The sequence below is a fragment of the Lynx rufus genome, unplaced genomic scaffold, assembly GCF_022079265.1.
Source record: "Lynx rufus isolate CCGP_SWC_20201006 ecotype Redwood Valley unplaced genomic scaffold, mLynRuf1.p SCAF_31, whole genome shotgun sequence".
NCBI lineage: Eukaryota > Metazoa > Chordata > Mammalia > Carnivora > Felidae > Lynx > Lynx rufus.
In genome coordinates this window covers 2,862,210-2,879,090 of record NW_025814847.1, presented here as the reverse complement: position 1 = coordinate 2,879,090, position 16,881 = coordinate 2,862,210, and the positions used below count along the sequence as shown (strand labels likewise).

The 16,881-nt window shown below is 54.3% G+C and overlaps 1 protein-coding gene across 6 annotated transcripts; it reads right to left on the bottom strand.

Annotated features, from left to right (window-relative positions):
• Positions 1-2,163: 2,163 nt before the first annotated feature.
• Positions 2,164-16,333, bottom strand: FCRL1 (Fc receptor like 1). Of its 6 annotated transcripts, XM_047092667.1 has the most exons (11): positions 15,708-16,330; positions 12,218-12,238; positions 9,838-10,107; positions 8,510-8,797; positions 8,076-8,354; positions 7,118-7,231; positions 6,028-6,055; positions 4,955-5,037; positions 4,679-4,747; positions 4,134-4,165; positions 2,164-2,959 (listed from the first exon to the last, which is right to left on the bottom strand). In XM_047092667.1, exons 1-11 carry the CDS (start codon positions 15,736-15,738, stop codon positions 2,888-2,890), a joined length of 1,287 nt encoding a protein of 428 aa, XP_046948623.1. In that variant the 5' UTR covers positions 15,739-16,330; the 3' UTR covers positions 2,164-2,887. The 6 variants fall into 6 exon arrangements, with proteins under 6 accessions (XP_046948623.1, XP_046948625.1, XP_046948622.1 ...); XM_047092669.1 differs by lacking the exon at positions 6,028-6,055 and having other exon boundaries at positions 15,708-16,331; XM_047092666.1 differs by lacking the exon at positions 2,164-2,959 and having other exon boundaries at positions 3,904-4,165; positions 9,845-11,781; positions 15,708-16,333.
• Positions 16,334-16,881: the final 548 nt, after the last annotated feature.

Genomic DNA, 16,881 nt, shown 5'->3' with positions numbered 1-16,881 from the left:
AGAAAAACAGAGTTTAAATAATTTGACCCAAACTGCAGATCCAGTAAATGGTGGGGCTCCCGTGTAAATCCAGGAAAAAAAGTTCACGCTTCTGGACCCTCGGGGCTCACGTTTCATTTCTTGAGCCCTCCCTGAGGTCCAAATACTTCGCGGTGGCAGAAAAAAATGTAACATATAAAAATCTACATTTGTCCTAAAAAAGAAAAAGTTAAACATTTCCATGGGCCAGAAACAGAGACTCAAGAGAGAAACCCAGCCAAGGGACGTGATGGGGAGGGCGCCCCACGGAGCCTGGGTTGGCGGGGGCAGGGGTGAGTGTGGGGCTGGGACAGCGGGGTGCGTGTGCCAAGAACACAGGGCACGTGATAGGAGCCCGTTGTGCGACGGGCAGACTCCTCCTCAGCAGAAGTTCAAACGGTGTCAGTATTTGGTTTTCAAAACTGTATTTAAATTCTAGTTAGCTAACGTGAAGTGCAATATTGGCGTCAGGAGTAGAATGTGAGGCATCGCTGACATTCAACACCCAGCGCTCATCCCAACAAGTGCCCTACTCAGTGCCCATCCCCCATCTAGCCCATCCCCCGCCCTCTTCCCTCCAGAACCCTCAATTCGTTCTGGATTGTTGAGATTAGCACTAGGCAGAAGCAGTAGAAAGGAAGTTCACGTTAGGCATGCTAAGGTAGCACGGAAATAAAAGGAAAGAGAATAGACCTAACCAAGCGTAGTAGATAATTTATACCTGTTTGGAAAAACAGTTAGATCTCTGGCTCATATAATTTTTTTAATTCCAAAAAGTAAAGTCATAATATAAATATAATATAAAACACCAGAATAGGAAAAGGCAGATTCTTACCTCACCCCAAACATGCATATGATACACTGTGTGAATATATATCAAAATTATGAAAACATTTTAAGAAAATGTACGAACGTTTCTATAACGTAATCGCAGGGGAGGGAATGTGAGGGAAGTTTCTGGAATGATGCAGAAATTTTCTATCCTGACAAGACTTTGGGTTAGTTGGGTGCGTGCTTTTGTCCAACTGACCGAACTAAGCACATAAAATGTGTGCACCTCACTGTATACAAATTATAAATCGTTCCCACAAAAGCTATAAGAAAAAGGTAAACGAACACTGAGAAAATAGGCGAAGGGTCAGCACAGGAAACTTTTGGAAGAACTACAAATTAACAGTCCCTTTATGGGGAAAATGCTCAATTGCATTAGTTTTAAAATTTTTAACTGAAATGACAATGGTGCTTTTCTCTCACAGGTCGATTATCTCACGCATTGTTGGTCGACGTGTGCACTGATCCAGCCTTACTACAGAGCAGTTTAAGAGTATTTAACAAAAACATCAAATGTGCACAACCTAAAATGTCCTAATCCCTGATTTACAAACTTACCCTTCAGATGAATTAACAGGAACAGAGAAGTATATTTGTACAAGGACTTTTATTTTATTATTTTATTTTTAATGTTTATTTTTGAGAGAGAGAGTGAGGGAGGGAGGTACAGAGAGAGGGGGGACAGAGGATCCAAAGTGGAGTCTGTGCTGACAACAGAGAGCCCAACGTGGGGCTCAAACTCACGAATGAGGAGATCATGACCTGACCTGAAGTCAGACGCTCAACCGACCGAGCCACCCAGGCGCCCTAGGACATTTATTTTAGTATTGTTTTTATAATATAAAAATTTTGGAAACCACCCCATGTCCATCAGTGGTTGAAAAGACTACAATATACTATGATAGTATTTCACGGCACTGAATGGTACACTTAAAATGGTCATTGTGGCAAATTTTATGTTACTTCTAGTTTGCAAAAAAAAAAAAAGTATATATTATGATTTATCTGTATATAGCCAATATATATATATATATATAGCCTTTTAAAATAGTAGATGTCTACGTAAAGCCTTGAAAATATTCCGCAATTTTTAAAGGTAGGCATATTTCTAAATATTTGTATATTTACTTGCATGTATAAGAGTTTGTATGAAGAATTAAAAATATCTGTGCAGCTAAGTTTTTAAGCAACGGGCACCGTTTGTGGTGTTAGATATAGGGAAGACCCTTAGTTTTTACATTGTATACTTTTAAATTGTTTTAATTTGTAAGAGGTGGTGAATAATTGTTTTCAAATGAAAATACAGACTCCAAATTGTATTGTCACATTTTTAAAAGGCTTGTGAATAAAAGAAGAAAACTGTATTCATAAAGCTTCTAGAAGCCGCAGCAAGCACAGAACTTTGGATGTGGTGAAACTCACCAAGATTCTATCTCATTACAAATATGGCGGCATCTAGACTGGCCTATGCACACAAAATACGTCGCCAAAGTTGAGTGCACCCACAGTACGTATTTACAAAACTTTGTTTGAATTCTAATTTGGTGTCAGTGACCCCAAATGCACCGAGTGACATATTTTACGCAGAGGCAGGCTGCATGTAAGTGGCAGGACTGGACGTCTTTTCTGGAGATCAGTACAGAGCCCGTCTACACTTACGAGGTGACGACACCCATCTCCGTGTGCGGCAGCCCCATGGAGTCACTGACCTTGCATCCCGGCCCGCTGAGTGAGCTGCACTGTCCCTCCACCCCAAGATCCCAAGTTCTTTCACCAACCTTGTGTCCTCTTATAAGAAGGTAGAGCACAATTCGACCTGTGCCTAGAAGAACCAGTAGGTATGGGGTCCTGGTAACAAGGTCCTTCCCGCCCCCACATTCATGTTGGTTCTCTTGGCTGGTTTTAGGAATAGTCTTGGGAGGAAAGCACCTGGGTGAGAATAACTGGAGGGCTGACTACCCCAGGATCTCTGAAGAACGTATTGGTTCTGAGGCTTAGGGTCCTGGATGGTTTCCAAAGGGCAGAATCTTCTGGAATGTTACATAGCGTCATCGTAGTCCTCATCTGTAACGTTTGCCTTCTTCAGCCTAAAATAGATGGCTGAGGCATCCTAAAAGCAAAGGCACATAGACAGGACCAGAGCAGGGAACACACATGGGGCCTGTCTCTTCCCCAGGCAGCCGGGGCACGTCCTATCATGACGTGCCACGCACATGCAGCACAGCCTCTTGGAAGACTGCGGCCCTGGGCGAGCATTTTCAAAGGGCCCGCGTCCCATCCCCCCGGTGGATCCAAACGCATAAGCCCCTCTCCCGTTCGGAGGGGCCACTGCTAGGCAGTTCCGCGGGCTGGCGTTTTTTGCAGGATTTCAGGATTTTACACTCATACACTAAATTCAGCGTGTCACTGGAGTTTCCCAAGGACATGGGTTCTGTCGTGACACATCTGGCTTCCCCACCGCACTCGACAAAACTACAAAGCATCTACTGTCTTTGTACACACGCCGAGCTGGGATTCCCACAATTTTCTGAGCATATTTCCGTATTATCAGTGATGTCGTCAATTATTCAAGGTTGACAGATCACTGAGTTTCAATGACACAAATCCCTCTTAGTTTAGCTTCATTCAATATTAATTTAGTTTTCCACGGGTCGTTTGGTTAACCTCACAACACAAAGTCGTGTGTGTGTGTGCGTGTGTGTGTGTGTGTGTGTGTGTGTGTGGCTGAACAGTATTTCACAACAAGGATTTTCAAGGAATGGCATGTTTAGACTTGGCACGTGCCAGAGTGTAACTACAAATCATCCATGTGTCTGAGGCCAAAGGAAACGTCTATGCAAGCCTCCAAAATTCCCTTGCACAGTGACGCTTTACTGTTATAACCAAATGTTTTTTTTTTTTAATTTTTAAATTTTTTTTTCAACGTTTATTTATTTTTGGGACAGAGAGAGACAGAGCATGAACGGGGGAGGGGCAGAGAGAGAGGGAGACACAGAATCGGAAACAGGCTCCAGGCTCTGAGCCATCAGCCCAGAGCCTGACGCGGGGCTCGAACTCACGGACGGCGAGATCGTGACCTGGCTGAAGTCGGACGCTTAACCGACTGCGCCACCCAGGCGCCCCATAACCAAATGTTTTTATCCCACTGTGTGGGGAGATAGGGGAAGAGACAGACCCTGGAGGCATTTGGGTTTTGCTAAGTGGCCATAAGTTTTAAAGTTTGAGGAGCCGTCGGCAGAAGAAAGATGAGCAGGAGGGAAAGTACGATGGGGATTCTGACTCACCTGGTCCTCGATGCGTGTCCTCGGGGGCGGTACTGTGGGAGAGAAGATGTGCGCTGTAAGATGTCATTTATATTTAAATGTAAATTTTTATATGCTTTTTCATGCTACTTGTGGTGTATTGCTTGCCCTCGGTTTTCGGTCTTGCTTTTCTGCCTTTCACAAACACGGTTGCCTTGCCGTTCACAGGACAATTGCAGCCTCGTGGGGGCGGACGGGTGAGTAGGTCCCTCTGGGCATTTACACTCTTGGCATTTCTGGAGCCATCAAGTATGGACGGGACAACGGCAGGTGAGCAGACGCCCGGGCCTCAGAGAGAGCACGGGGCCCCTCGAGGAGCGCAGGTCGACATCGCCACCCCCGTGTGCCGTCCGACTGGGGGCACTAAGCAGGCACCGGCACTGGGCTCTCCTCAGGGCGGCTCCCAGACCCAAGGCCGGAGCTCAGGGAAGCAGAGAAGCAGCACCGAAGCCACTCGCGGCCCCTGATTATCCCCTTGGTTCCAGGAGGGACAAAGTCAGAGACAAATTCACTCCCTCGCGTCTCACCTGCTGGTGGCCGTTCCTGCTGCGTGTGGTACACCAAAGAGTAAACCTCGTCCCCGCGTACAACATTCGCTGGAAGGGGAGAAAGGAGGCGTCGTGACACGGCCCTTTCTTCCCACTCCATGCCGACTCCCCGTGGCCACACGGAGAGACCCGCCACCTGTTCACGGAGGCGGTGGCTGGGGCACAGCAGACACAGGTGGGGCCAGCAGACGGCACCCCGTCGCCCCTTCCCCAGCTCACTCGAGCTCCTCGGGCCAGGTCATTCGGGACCCTCACCGTTTTCGTACACAGACTGTCCCTGCAGCGGGGCGGGTGAGTTGACGTAGCTGGATGCTGGTGGCACAGGGCTCGGAGGGCTCCTGCAGACACGGAAACACACGTCATCTGCGTGGGGTGGCGTCCCAGATGCCCCGCACATCTCCCTCGACGGTTGTGAGCAAGACATTGAAGGAGCCAAGCCTGCTAGGGAGGGTCCTGGGTGGAATACTGACTCCTGGGGAGAGTCCCGGGCACGGCTGCATCATCCGTGCCCTGACCTGACCCAGCAGGGTGCAGCAGGTAGCGCTGGGGCACACAGCCTGTGAGCGCCGGCCCCCATCTGACGGGCTCACGGTGGTGTCACCCACACCCGCATCGGTGCCCCTCACATCACACGCGCTCAATGAATATTGAATGAAGCAATATTGATTCCCCCCGACAGAAAACAGGTTGTTAGGCAGAACAAGCAGCTTGAGGAAGGGAGAGAAGAAAGTGGGCTTGTGCGTGCATGTACCCCTGGAAGAGTGCTACCCTGATCTGGGGGAAAATATCTGTATTTTCTCGGCATAAAAACAACACGGTATAAAAATATGTCAACTAAACATTGATGTCCCCAGATGCAAGGATTTAAAAAAAAACTTCCCCACCCCCCTAAACTTCTAAAGAACTTCACCAGCAATGGTTATCACTCTCTGGCTTCAATTACCAAAATGTGCCCGTATCTTAATGCCTCTGAGATACTTTAAGACCCTAGGATCCCGTTTTCCTTCTTCATCGGAACGACTCACAGACCCTCAGATACCGGTGAATTGATTGAATGCATCAATTCGTTGGTGAATGTGTGAAACGGGTCAAGATAGTTTGTTGAGGGAGCTAAATTAGGAAGAGTGATGCAAGGATTGAAATGCAAGTACAACGAAGAGGGGTGGCGAGCAGGTTCTCAGCTACCAGGGGGAGAGCTCTGGGGCGGGGGGAGGGTGCGCAGGGTGGGTTATAATAGCATGAAACAAGCACAGGAGAGAAGAGAACTCAAAACCGGGAAGACGGGTTTTTCTGCCGCATCCGTGCACATGGAGAAAGTGGGGCCTCACCCTCGTGGGTTCCCGGAGGGACGTCTTCCTACAAGTCAAGCAGATGAGCAGACATGTCAAAGGGGGACTCTGTTCACCACTTGTTCTCAGGTGGCCCTCGTGTGGGGACTGCACCCCGGGCCACGGTGCCCCTCACAAGGCCACCGCGTGCCAGAGAACAAGCTGGCACTCGCTTGCACAGATCCTACGTCCTGCAGGTGAGGAGACTCCGTGCAGAATGGTCACGCGAGCTTCCCAAAGACGGTTCACACCGGAGCGAGGACTTGAACCCACACCTCTGAACCCTTACACCTCCACCTCTTGTATTGTTTGCTTCGGGTTTTAACAACCACACCCCCTAATGTTGTCATGACAAGTCCTGAGAAGCAGGCACTGCCACAGCCACGTTATAGACGGGGCGACGTGCCCCAAGAGGCAGGAAAAGCTGGGCATTCAAGTGAAAACCTCACGTCGTCCCCATCTTGCTCGGCGGAGAACAAGAGTCCCGGATCAAATGCACAAATACACATGTAATTACCCGTTGTGAGCACGGCGGGGCTAACCAGCTTAGCGCCCTGATGGAGAATAATGAGAGAACACGGGCTGTGGCCAGGGGAAGCCTCTCGGAGAAAGTGACACTTAAGCTGGAAAGCAGGAGGGATCCTGCAGTGAGTGGAACACGAGGATGTGTGGACAAGCATTCCAGAAAGCGGGAAAGGCACATGACCATGCTCGGGGGAGGGGGGGATAAGAACCGAGGCACTGACTTTACCTGGGAGATGGTCAGCAGGGCTGGGATTGCTAACCGTGTGTCTCCTCCAGGCGCTGACTAGTTAGTTTACATAGAGTTACATTTTGGTGCAAATATTAGATCAGACGAACACAAGATATCAGGGGGACCTGAACCGATAACACGTAGCAGACGGAAGGCTTGACCTAAGATGCTGCGTCAGTTTAATGGGTGCTGCTCCCGTGGGGGGGCTGGGAGCAGGTGTGCGGGCAGGGTGGCCAGCAAGGCATATCCATCCCTCCGTGTATGCGTCACCGGCCCAGCCTGTGCCCGTGAAAACAAAGGTCACGGTCACAAAATACCAGTCTCTGAAATACTAACCTAGTCTTTTCCGGAGCCCACAGCAGAATAAGGCCAGAATGACGGGACCAAGGACGCCAAGCATCCCCTCGAGGATTCCCGAGGCGAGAAGTTCTTTCCTGTCCTCTGTGGGCACTGGAGGGAGAGGTCAGAGCATGAGCTGCTGTGCTGGATGGCTGGCCTTTGGAGAGCAGACATCCTGGCCGTGGGTTGAGGCCAAGGTCTGCCCTTCCCAGGGACGGGGCGGGGGGACAGTGAACTGACTTCTGTATCGAGGGGCCTACAGCTCTTCACACTGATGACAGGAGAAGAGGCACCAGCCTTCAAGCCTTCGTCGCCTCCGTGCCCTTCAGATACACCTCCCAGGACAGCACCGCCCCCAGATGCCCATCGTTGGTTGCACGATGCCAGAAACGTGGTGGGGTCAGGAGAACTCCCCCAGGAGGGAGGCAAAGCATAAGAGACTCTTAACTACAGAGAACAAACTGAGGGTTGATGGAGGGAGGTGGCTGGGGGGATGGGCTAGATGGATGATGGGCATTAAGGAGGACACTTGTTGGGACGAGCACTGGGTATCGTATGTAAGAGACGAATCACTGGGGGTGCCTGGGTGGCTCAGTCAGCCAAGCGTCCAACTTCGGCTCAGGTCATGATCTCAAGTTTCGCGAGTTGGAGCCCCGCGTCGGGCTCTGTGCTGACAGCTCGGAGCCTGGAGCCTGTTTCGGATTCTGTTCTCTCTCTGTCTCTCCCCTCCCCTGCTCATTCTCTCTCTCTCTCTCTCTCTCTCTCAAAAATAAATAAACATTAAAAAAATAATTCTACCAATTAAAAACAAGAGAGATGAACCACTGGGTTCTACTCCTGAAGCCAAGACTACACTGTTTGTTACCTAACTTGAATTTAAGTAGCATTAACACAACCTCTCCCAGGATGCTGGAAAGAGGCAGTGACCAGGACAGCTCTATGCCCTGGGCTGTACCTGTGACGTTGAGTGGCACCGCCTTGCTGCGCCGGGCCCCCAGCCCGTTGTCGGCCTCGCAGGAGTAGTTTCCAGAATGTTCTGCGGTCAGAGAGAGGTTGAAGGACGCTCCTCCTCCAGCGTGAGCTGAGCTCCTCCCCAGGGTGACGTTCTTGTGATAAAACCGGTACAGGATGGGGGGAGAGCCCCTCTGGGCCTCGCAGCGAAGCTCGACCACGTCCCCCACTTCGGCTGGGGCCCCGGGCCCCCTGATGGTGAGGACGGGGCGGGACACTGGAACTGAGGGAGACAGGGGGGCCGTCAGAAAGGGTCCCCACACGGGGACGGACTGGTAATCCCAGCCCATGGAGGCCCAGCCCCGCTGAGCTCCCTTGGGGTGCCCCAGGGGAACGGGGAGCCCAGCTGGCGGGCCGCTGGTGGGTCGCAGAACTTACTTCTGACGGTGACGCTCACCAGCTCGCTGAGGCTGGGGCCGTAGCCGTTGTCGGCCGCACAGTAGTATTTGTCCGTGTCACTGTCCCTCACCGCCGGGATCTCAAACTTCGCTGCCAGAGAGCGCTGGGTCTTTGTTTCCAGGTTCAAACCCAGGGCCCCTTTGTACCAGAGGAAGGTGATGTCTCCTGTGCCCCTGGCCACCATGCAGATGAGAGCCAGCCTCTCTCCCTTCTGCACTTGCCCGCCGGGAGGCTGCGTCTCCAAGCTCACATTACAGACGGGGACTCCTACACACACACAATGTGACCCGGGAGGGGTGACTGTCCTGAACCCAAAGGCCTTGGGTAAAGTCAACAGTTCATGCGGTTGAATGGCTAACGTTGGGGGCCGTTTTGAGGTGGGGGGGTTCTGCCGATTTGGGTCTGCCTTGGTCCAGCGGATGCTGGCAGTGTGGCAAAGGCCATCCTGTTACCATGCACCCCCTCCCGCCCCAGGACAGTGGGGCTCCCAGGACCCTCACTCTGCAAGGCACAACGGTAAGGAGGCCATGGTGCAGATCGAAGGTCAAGCTGCCTGGGCTTGGGTGCTGGTTCTGGTCTTACTGTGTGTGCTTGATCCAAGGGCTTAACTTCCCTGGGACTCGATTTCCCGTCTGCACAGGGGAGCGGGCAACAATCGCTCTCTCCCGAAGTCAGGAGGGCTCCCTTATGTGGTGCGACGGGCCGGGAGCATGGCCCGCTGCCCTGCGTGTCTCCAGCCTCACCAGGGCTGGGCTGTGAGCAAAGGCGGGAAAGCCGGCCTTCTGGAGGTAATCGACACCCGCTTCCCAGCTCCGAGGATGCATCTCGGACGGAGAATGGGGGGAGGACGTTGGCGTGTCCACCCTGACGTGGGGCAGCACGGTTCAGAGTCACAAAACACCCCCCTTCCCTTTTTCTCTCTCAAAACCAAACCCCAACCTCTCCTCCAATAGCCTCCTGTACAAAGCTTCCCCTTTCCGTGCGGCTCTGATTTCTCCCTCCTCCGTGGCTCCCGTCAGCCCCCCACCACGGCCACACATCTCGCCCTGGCTGTTGAGGGCGCCGCGGGAGCTGTGGCTCCTGGAAATCGGGGGGCTCCACTCTCCAGCACAGTGAGAGCTTCCTAAATACCCTTCTGCACGTTCAAGCGGGATTAGCAAGGATAAGGGAAGATCCCTCCGGGACCCTGACCAGGAGAGAAGCTCGGTACACCTCCATTCCTGCAGGAGCCGAGCCCCCAGTGTTGGGGGAGATCAGCCTAATGCCCCCGCCCGTGTCTGCCCCCTGCCGCAGGCCCCCGCACTCACTCTGCACCTGTATCTGGACCCTCGGGCTCCGAGCGACTCTGGCTGCCATGGTCTTTTCTTCGCACCAGTAGGATCCTGAGTCTTCCCTCCACACCGTGGGGAGCTGGAGCTCTGGGGAGCTGCTCCAGCCCGGCCACAGGACCCGGTTGTCTCTGAAGAAGCAGAACTGGAGGGGGCCGTCCAGCCTCCGTGAAGGGACCAGAACGTTGCAGGTCAGGGTCACTGAGCCTCCCTCCACGGGCCGAGAGGGCGTGGCGGTCAGGAGCAGGGCTGGAGAGAGGGACGAAACACATATGTTCCAGGGCCCAGGGGTTCAGAGTCCCCGGGCGGAGGCACTTGGTGCTCGGATAACCACCTAGTGGGGTGCAGAGCCCATCCCGCACCCCGGCGCCCCCCGCGCAGCACCTCTTCCGTCCATAAGACAACCCTTGCCTGCCACTTGGTTCTCACGCTTCGACATTTCTAGCCACGAACTAAACACACCCCTTCCGGACACAGGGCAGGGCACTGATGACTGTGATTGGAGGCGGTGAAGCCTGACGCTTCAGGAAAAGTGAGTGGGTTTCATTCATTCTTGTTGTAAATCAGGGCGGTCATTTTTCTTCTGCTTTGTTCCCCTGGTGTCCCAGAGCCACACTATTTCTTCCAAGGACGGAACGTGACACCGGGGGATCTGCCAGTCAGGGAAAGGTTGAGAGGCGCTCGATGCCTTCTTTACGGATTCTCTCCTTCCCACTGGAAGCAACAGGGGCGCACCTGCCGGAAAATGCCTCACGCACGCACCGGGCTCCCTTGCTCTGGGACTGTGCCCATACCTCTGTAGAAGGCAAGGTTGTGCAGAGCAATTTCAATCCGTACCTTGAGCTCAGGGATGCCTCCCTCTTCGGCCGTAAGGCTTTTCTCCAGGGGGACCACGGGTGGGCAAAGCTGGGTCCTGCTTCCCCTCACCTCCTTCTGCCCAGCGTCAGCGCCCAGGAAACCCCAGAATCCCTGAGCACACTGGCTCTTGAGACATTTGTTCGTGGAAGGCTCAGAGCCTCTGCTTTTCGGGAAAGTTTAGGAATTTTCCCAAGAGAAGCCTGTCTCCCCTCACCAGCGAAAAATGCCACGTGATCTAGGTCACTGAGAGGCGGGGGCTGCTCCAACACCTGTCACCTCAAGCCTGGCTGGTGGAATGCCTCGCCTGGGAACTCAAAAGAACTCGCTCCCGACATCGGTACCAGAATGCTTGCTCTGTGCTGGGGCCTGGACGGAACCCCTGTGCGCCGGGAGGCATTTTCTGTCCTTGGAAAACTGCAGTCCCAGTGGGCCGAGGACAGCACAGCTTTTGAGCTGAGCAGAGGAAGGAATAAAAAAGGCGTCTAGGCAGCTGGGCCCCATGCTTCTGAATGGGGCAGGGCAGGCGTGGAGTAGGACCCGGACAGGGCCGTTTGCGAGGGCTGGAGCTCAGCCTCGAGCTCAGAGCTTGCCCCAGATCATTCTCGGGTGTTCCCAGAAACACCTGACAGATTCCTGGTGGCGGGAGTTTCGTCTCTTCTGGGTGTGGTCTTGGATTTCTGCTTACGCTCGGATTGAGCCCATGAGCCCATGGCCTGAGTTCCACCTGGACGAATCTCAGAAGAGCCGTCCAGAAGGTTGGGCTGGTCCCGAACACCCCTGACCGTTGGCGTCAGAGGCCTGTTCCCCCCGGTTGTACATGCAGCCCGTGTTCTTGAGGACGCAGAAGGCCCCTTCCGGCCCCGTGGACAGTACTTTGCATAGAGGAGAGCAGTTCTGGTGTCTCCTGGATGTAAACACACGTCAGTGGAAGATTCCTTCTGGGGGGAAACTTCCTCTTCTCTTCCGGTAAAGGTAAGACTTTGGATCAGGATCAGAGTGAACGGTGGCACCGAGCAGGGTCTGGGAGAGAAGTCGTGCGGGCTGACCGCTGTGGCTACAGCAGGACTGCAGGAGGAAGGAGGCAGAGTGACGCCTGGCGCGCCCGAGGCCCGGCCTCCACCGTCATCGTCGCCGCGGACGGGTGGCGGCCGAGATTCCTCCAGCGCTCCTGGGGGAGCACCCAGCGGGGAAGACACAGGGGCCTTGGGGCCCCTGAGGCCGGGAGGGTGGACAGTCTTCTCACATCCGTCCGCGGCACTCTGTGACTTCCCCGTGAAACAGCATCTCCCTTCCGGAGAGCGGAGAGGACCGTGCTTCTGAGAAGGTCACAGCAAGACCGCCCCACCCCCAGCACAGCAGGCTCGTGTCAGGTGCAGACACTGGTCTGAACACAGGCCGCGGGGGCCCCGAGGGAGCCGCTGTCACCAGATGTCAGACAGCATCCACGGCTGCGACAAGATTCCCACAGACCGCAAAGGGGGAGGGGAAGAGAGCTACTCACCAGTTAGTTCGCAGGGCGGCGCTAGGAGAGAATTCGGGAGAGATCAGTGCGGATCTGGAGTTGGGTGGACCTCCCCCGGCACTGCCCCCTCCCCCCCTCCTCCCCCACCGTCCCTCTCCGCTTCACTCCTGCCTCTTCCTTCTCCTCTCTGCTTCCTTCTTGGCCTCCGCTCCTTCTCCCGCATTCATTTCTGATCACTGCCCCCATCCGTTGTTAGGACGCGGTACCTTCGTTGGTGACCGCACCTCCCTCTTATCCCTCCCTCAAAAGTCCAGAGGACCCTGCCCCGGCCCGGCCAACTCGCAGTGACAACGGCCAGACTCCTGACCAACACACACACACACACACACAGACACACACACACACTATGCCCTTTATTCACCTACTTCCCAGCGGAGCAGGTCCAGAGAAGGAATTCTGATTTCCCCAAAGATTCTCTCATATCCCAAGGATTTGACCACAGTATTATGACATGATGACCAAGGACAGGAGATTCTGGGGAGATGCAGGCTCTCAGCCAGAAGGCACGGGCCTGAACCCTGGCTCTGCCCCGCTAGCTGTGTTACCTCGGAGAAAATGCTTTCCCTCTCTGTGCCCTATGTTCCTTTTCTGTAGAAGGGAGGTAATACTGAACCTACTTCACGGAGTTTTCGTGAGGATTAAATAAGTTGACATCCGTAAAATGCCTGGAATTTATTCCACGTTCAGTAAATATTACCTCATTATCACTATCTATTTGAACCCATACTTGGTCTGACATATTTAGCCTGTTTTTGGTTTGTTTTTTTTTTTTTTTTTTTAGCTTAAATGCTTATTTGAATGATGTGTTCCTCGGGTAGGAGAGTGGAGTCAATGGGGGCTGGCACGACCATCACGGTTTTCATTCATCCGTCCTACAAACCGTTTTGAGGGCCTCCTGTGCGTCACGCATTGCGAGTGGGACGCGGGTGGCCGGAGAGAACGTGACCAAGTCTTTGCTGTTCAGGGGGAGAGCGCCAATTAAAAAACCAATATGCAATCTGATTTCAGAGAGTGATCAGCGTGTAGGAAAGATGAAGCCCAGGGGCGCCTGGGTGGCTCCATCGGTTAAGCGTCTGACCCTTGATTTTGGCTCAGGCCGTGACCTCACGTTCAGTGGGGTCGAGTCCCGTGTTGGGCTCTGGGCTGGCAGCACGGCACCTGCTTGGGGCTCTCTCTTTTCCTCTCTTTCTGCCCCTGCCCCACTCACTTGTGCGTGCTCTCTCTCTGTCTCTCCTTCTCAAAATAAATAAATAAACTGAAGAAAAAGATAAAGCTGAGAAATAAGTTACAGGGTATCATCGGACGATCTTGACCATTCGGATAGCTGTCAGTTGGGTAGAAAACAGAACGAAATTAGAGAGCTGCCTTCCCAGCGTTCGGGACCAGCACCCCGGGCAGAGAAGGAGCAAATGCGGAGGACCTGAGGAGGAGTGAGCTCATCTGTGGAGGGAGGAGAAGGCAGTGCCCCTGCAGCTGAGGGAGGGGCAGCGATGGGCACTGCCGTGGTACCTACAGGCAGTCCGAGCCAGTCACGGAGGGCTTCCTGGACGTGGTGCCAGGCCTGGATTTCATCCCAGGTGTGCTGGGAGCCGTGGGCAGCTCTGACTGAACTTACGCTTGTAAAATCACTCTCACGCACACTGGGAGGAGGACGGACCACCGTCCTGCAGGACAAGCAGGGAGGACATGGGTGGCAACTCGGTCTGGAAGCCTGAGGATGCCGGCTGAGGCTGGGCGGCCGTTGACTGCTTGGAAGGTGCTCAGAGGAGAGACCAGCGCTGGGGAAAATTAGCCTGAGTTCAAGGTTAAAGTGGCCACAAAGCACCTGAATGGTGCAGCTGGGAAGTGAGCGAGGTGGGGGTGGGTGGGGAAGAGCCAGGTCTGGGCAGCAACCTTGGGAAAGTCAAGCTCGGGAAGGTCCGGAAACAACGGGGGTTGAGTTAGAAAGAAAACCAGCAGAATGTGGTAGTCCAGAGGCCACGGGAAGAAGCGTTTCCAGAAGAGGGAGCAGAGGGAGGCTCCCCGGGAGGCCGAGTGCGAGGAGATGGGACCCGGAGTCCAGCCCGGGGCGATGCGCAGGTGGCTGCTGGTCCCGGAGGGAACAGCACTGGGGAGGAAAGACGGACGGCCGCGGCCCAGGACAGGGCGAGGGGGACCTGCGAGCACTGAGAACCGGCCGACGGTCCCAGGGCTTAGGGGCCGGGCGGGTGTGATGCCAAAGGGGTTGAGGCGCTAGAAATGTGGTGAGCGTGCTGGTGGTCACGTGGCTGCAAATCCTTCCGGAGACTCTTAGACGGCGTATCAGAAAAGCGAATCTTACTGTCCCGTCAGTTAAAAATGAGCTCAAAACAATGGCAGGAGATAAAGCAAAGCCCAGCAACGGCCTAGAAACTTTGCGAAAGGCCAGCCGGAGGCCATCAGGATGCATTTCCATGGTTTCCGGGGAAAGACGTTATGCTGTTTGTATGTTTACGGGAATCACCCAGAAGGAAAAATCGTGCTGATGGCAGAGTGGAGGTTCTGAGGCAGCAGGAGCACCTGGGACCCAGTGAGGAGGGAGGGCCCCTGCGTGGGGACGGGGATAGGGCGGTCCCGAAGGAGGGCGTGTGAGGGGTGGCGGGGAGATCCGAGCACGGCCGCAGGCAGGCGAGGACTTTCTCTTCTGATAGTGTTCATGTCCTCAGCGACATAGGCAGCAAGGTCATAAGCTGAGTGTGAGAAGGGAGGAGTTTGACGAGGCGGAGAAGCTGGGACCTAGTGGTCCAGGCGTGAGGCTCAGACTAGCGGGTGTAGGAGGTCACCGGCCCTGCCAGGACCACTGGAGACGCGTGCCCTACCTTGAAAGGGACATGAGTCAATGGGACGGTGCCTTTCGTGTGAAGGCACCGGTGTGATGCGTGCAGAGAAGTATGCTGATCGGGGGCCGCTCACGAGGAGAGAGGTGCAGGTGTGGCCGGGAGCCTTGCACCCTAGAATCTAAGGCGGGGAGGGGGCAGAGGACAGTACCTGGCAACGAAAAGTCGCTCCGGGGGTTGAAGAGCGGCCACTCGGCGGGGGTGGGGGGGGTGCCCGAAACAGGGATTTTGAAAGCGAACAGTTGTTGGTGATAAATTCTAGGGTTTGATGGTAGGGATGAGGGGGCCAAGGACAGACGATAAAGGGAAAGGTGTTGACAGTAAGACAAGGAACGAAGGCCCGGTTTGTTGTATGAATTATCCCCGTGGCTATCAGCAACAGCGAGGACAGACAGGATTCACACTGGAAGGAAAGACAGCCAGCGAACGCTTCCTAGGAGGTAAAAACCGAAATGAACGTGCCCTTCAAACACCTGCCTTTCCAGTATTTACCACCTGCTGACCGACTCTGAGCTGCCGGTTGGAGGCAGAGATCCCAGCACCCGCGGGCGCAGGCAGAGGCGTCGGGAGGCACTAGGGCCGGAGCCCCGCACCCGCTCGGACCCCCTACTCACCGCACATCAACAGCATGAGCCCCAGCAGCATGAGGACCAGGTCGGGGGCTGCCACTGGAGATGCTTTCTCATCGGAGGAAGAATCCAGCTCCAACTCGAGAGGCAGCAGCTTGTCAGAGGGCTGCGGAAGTCACGCTGCAGCACGTTTACAGAAATAGAAGAAGAACCAGGGTGCTCCGACGGCCCTCCTCTATTTCCTGTCCTGTGGGGGCCCAGACGGGCAAAGGTGCTCCTTTCTGTATTTGCTTGACTGTCCACGACTTGAAGAGGGTGCACACCAGGGCCTCCCTCCGGAGCGCAGGGGGTATCTCAAGGGAAATTTCCCAGAGGCAATTTCTGACCCCGATGAGCCTTCCTCAGACCACGGTCCCGTGGAAGTTCAATGGTGGGTTTTCCTCACTGGGAAGCATGTCTCCTGGCCCACGTCTGCTCCACACACACTCTCGTTTCTCAACAGCCTGCACTGTGGCTGCTCTGGGCACGAATGTCCAAGCCAGAGACCAATGGGCTGTCACCTGGGTCCCCTGCAGCATCGGAGAACCATTGTGGATGATGATTTGTACAGAGTCAGGCTATTTGTAAGGTGCCAGCTCCCATATTTAAACTTGCAGGGTGTAGCAGTCAGTGAACCAGAAACAGAAGAAAACAGAATCACAGGAAACTACTGCCTGGGTGGGGGGATGTCTGTGAGTGAAACACAGGAAACAGGCATATGCAAACTAGCTTTGGGTGTTTGGAGACATTCGGCACTAGCTCCTGGCCTGGCACTTGTGGCGGTGTTCCTCCCCTTCCCCAAGTCAGCGTCATCTCTGCCTCGGGCACGCAGGGGATCCAGTCCTGGGCACCCAGAGCCTGCGTGGAATTCAGGTTATGGTTAGAGGAGAAGAAACCATCTTAATTTCCAACATCTCTTGAGTCTTTGAGTATCTAAGGTTAAGAAGAACCCAACAACGTGTGGGAGCAAAGCTCTTAGGGGACATGGCAAGACGCCATTGAGCGATGACATCCAAGTCTGAGTGTAGAGTCGGAAGAGGCGTGAGAAGAGAAGCAGGTGATCAGGGTGGCCAGCGAGAAGCCACCTGGAGGAAGAGGGAGCAGTGCCGGAGGCTGACTGAAGGGCCCCTGGAATCCCAGAGACGGGACAGTGTGCCCCGACTCTGTTTGCTGGCTCAGG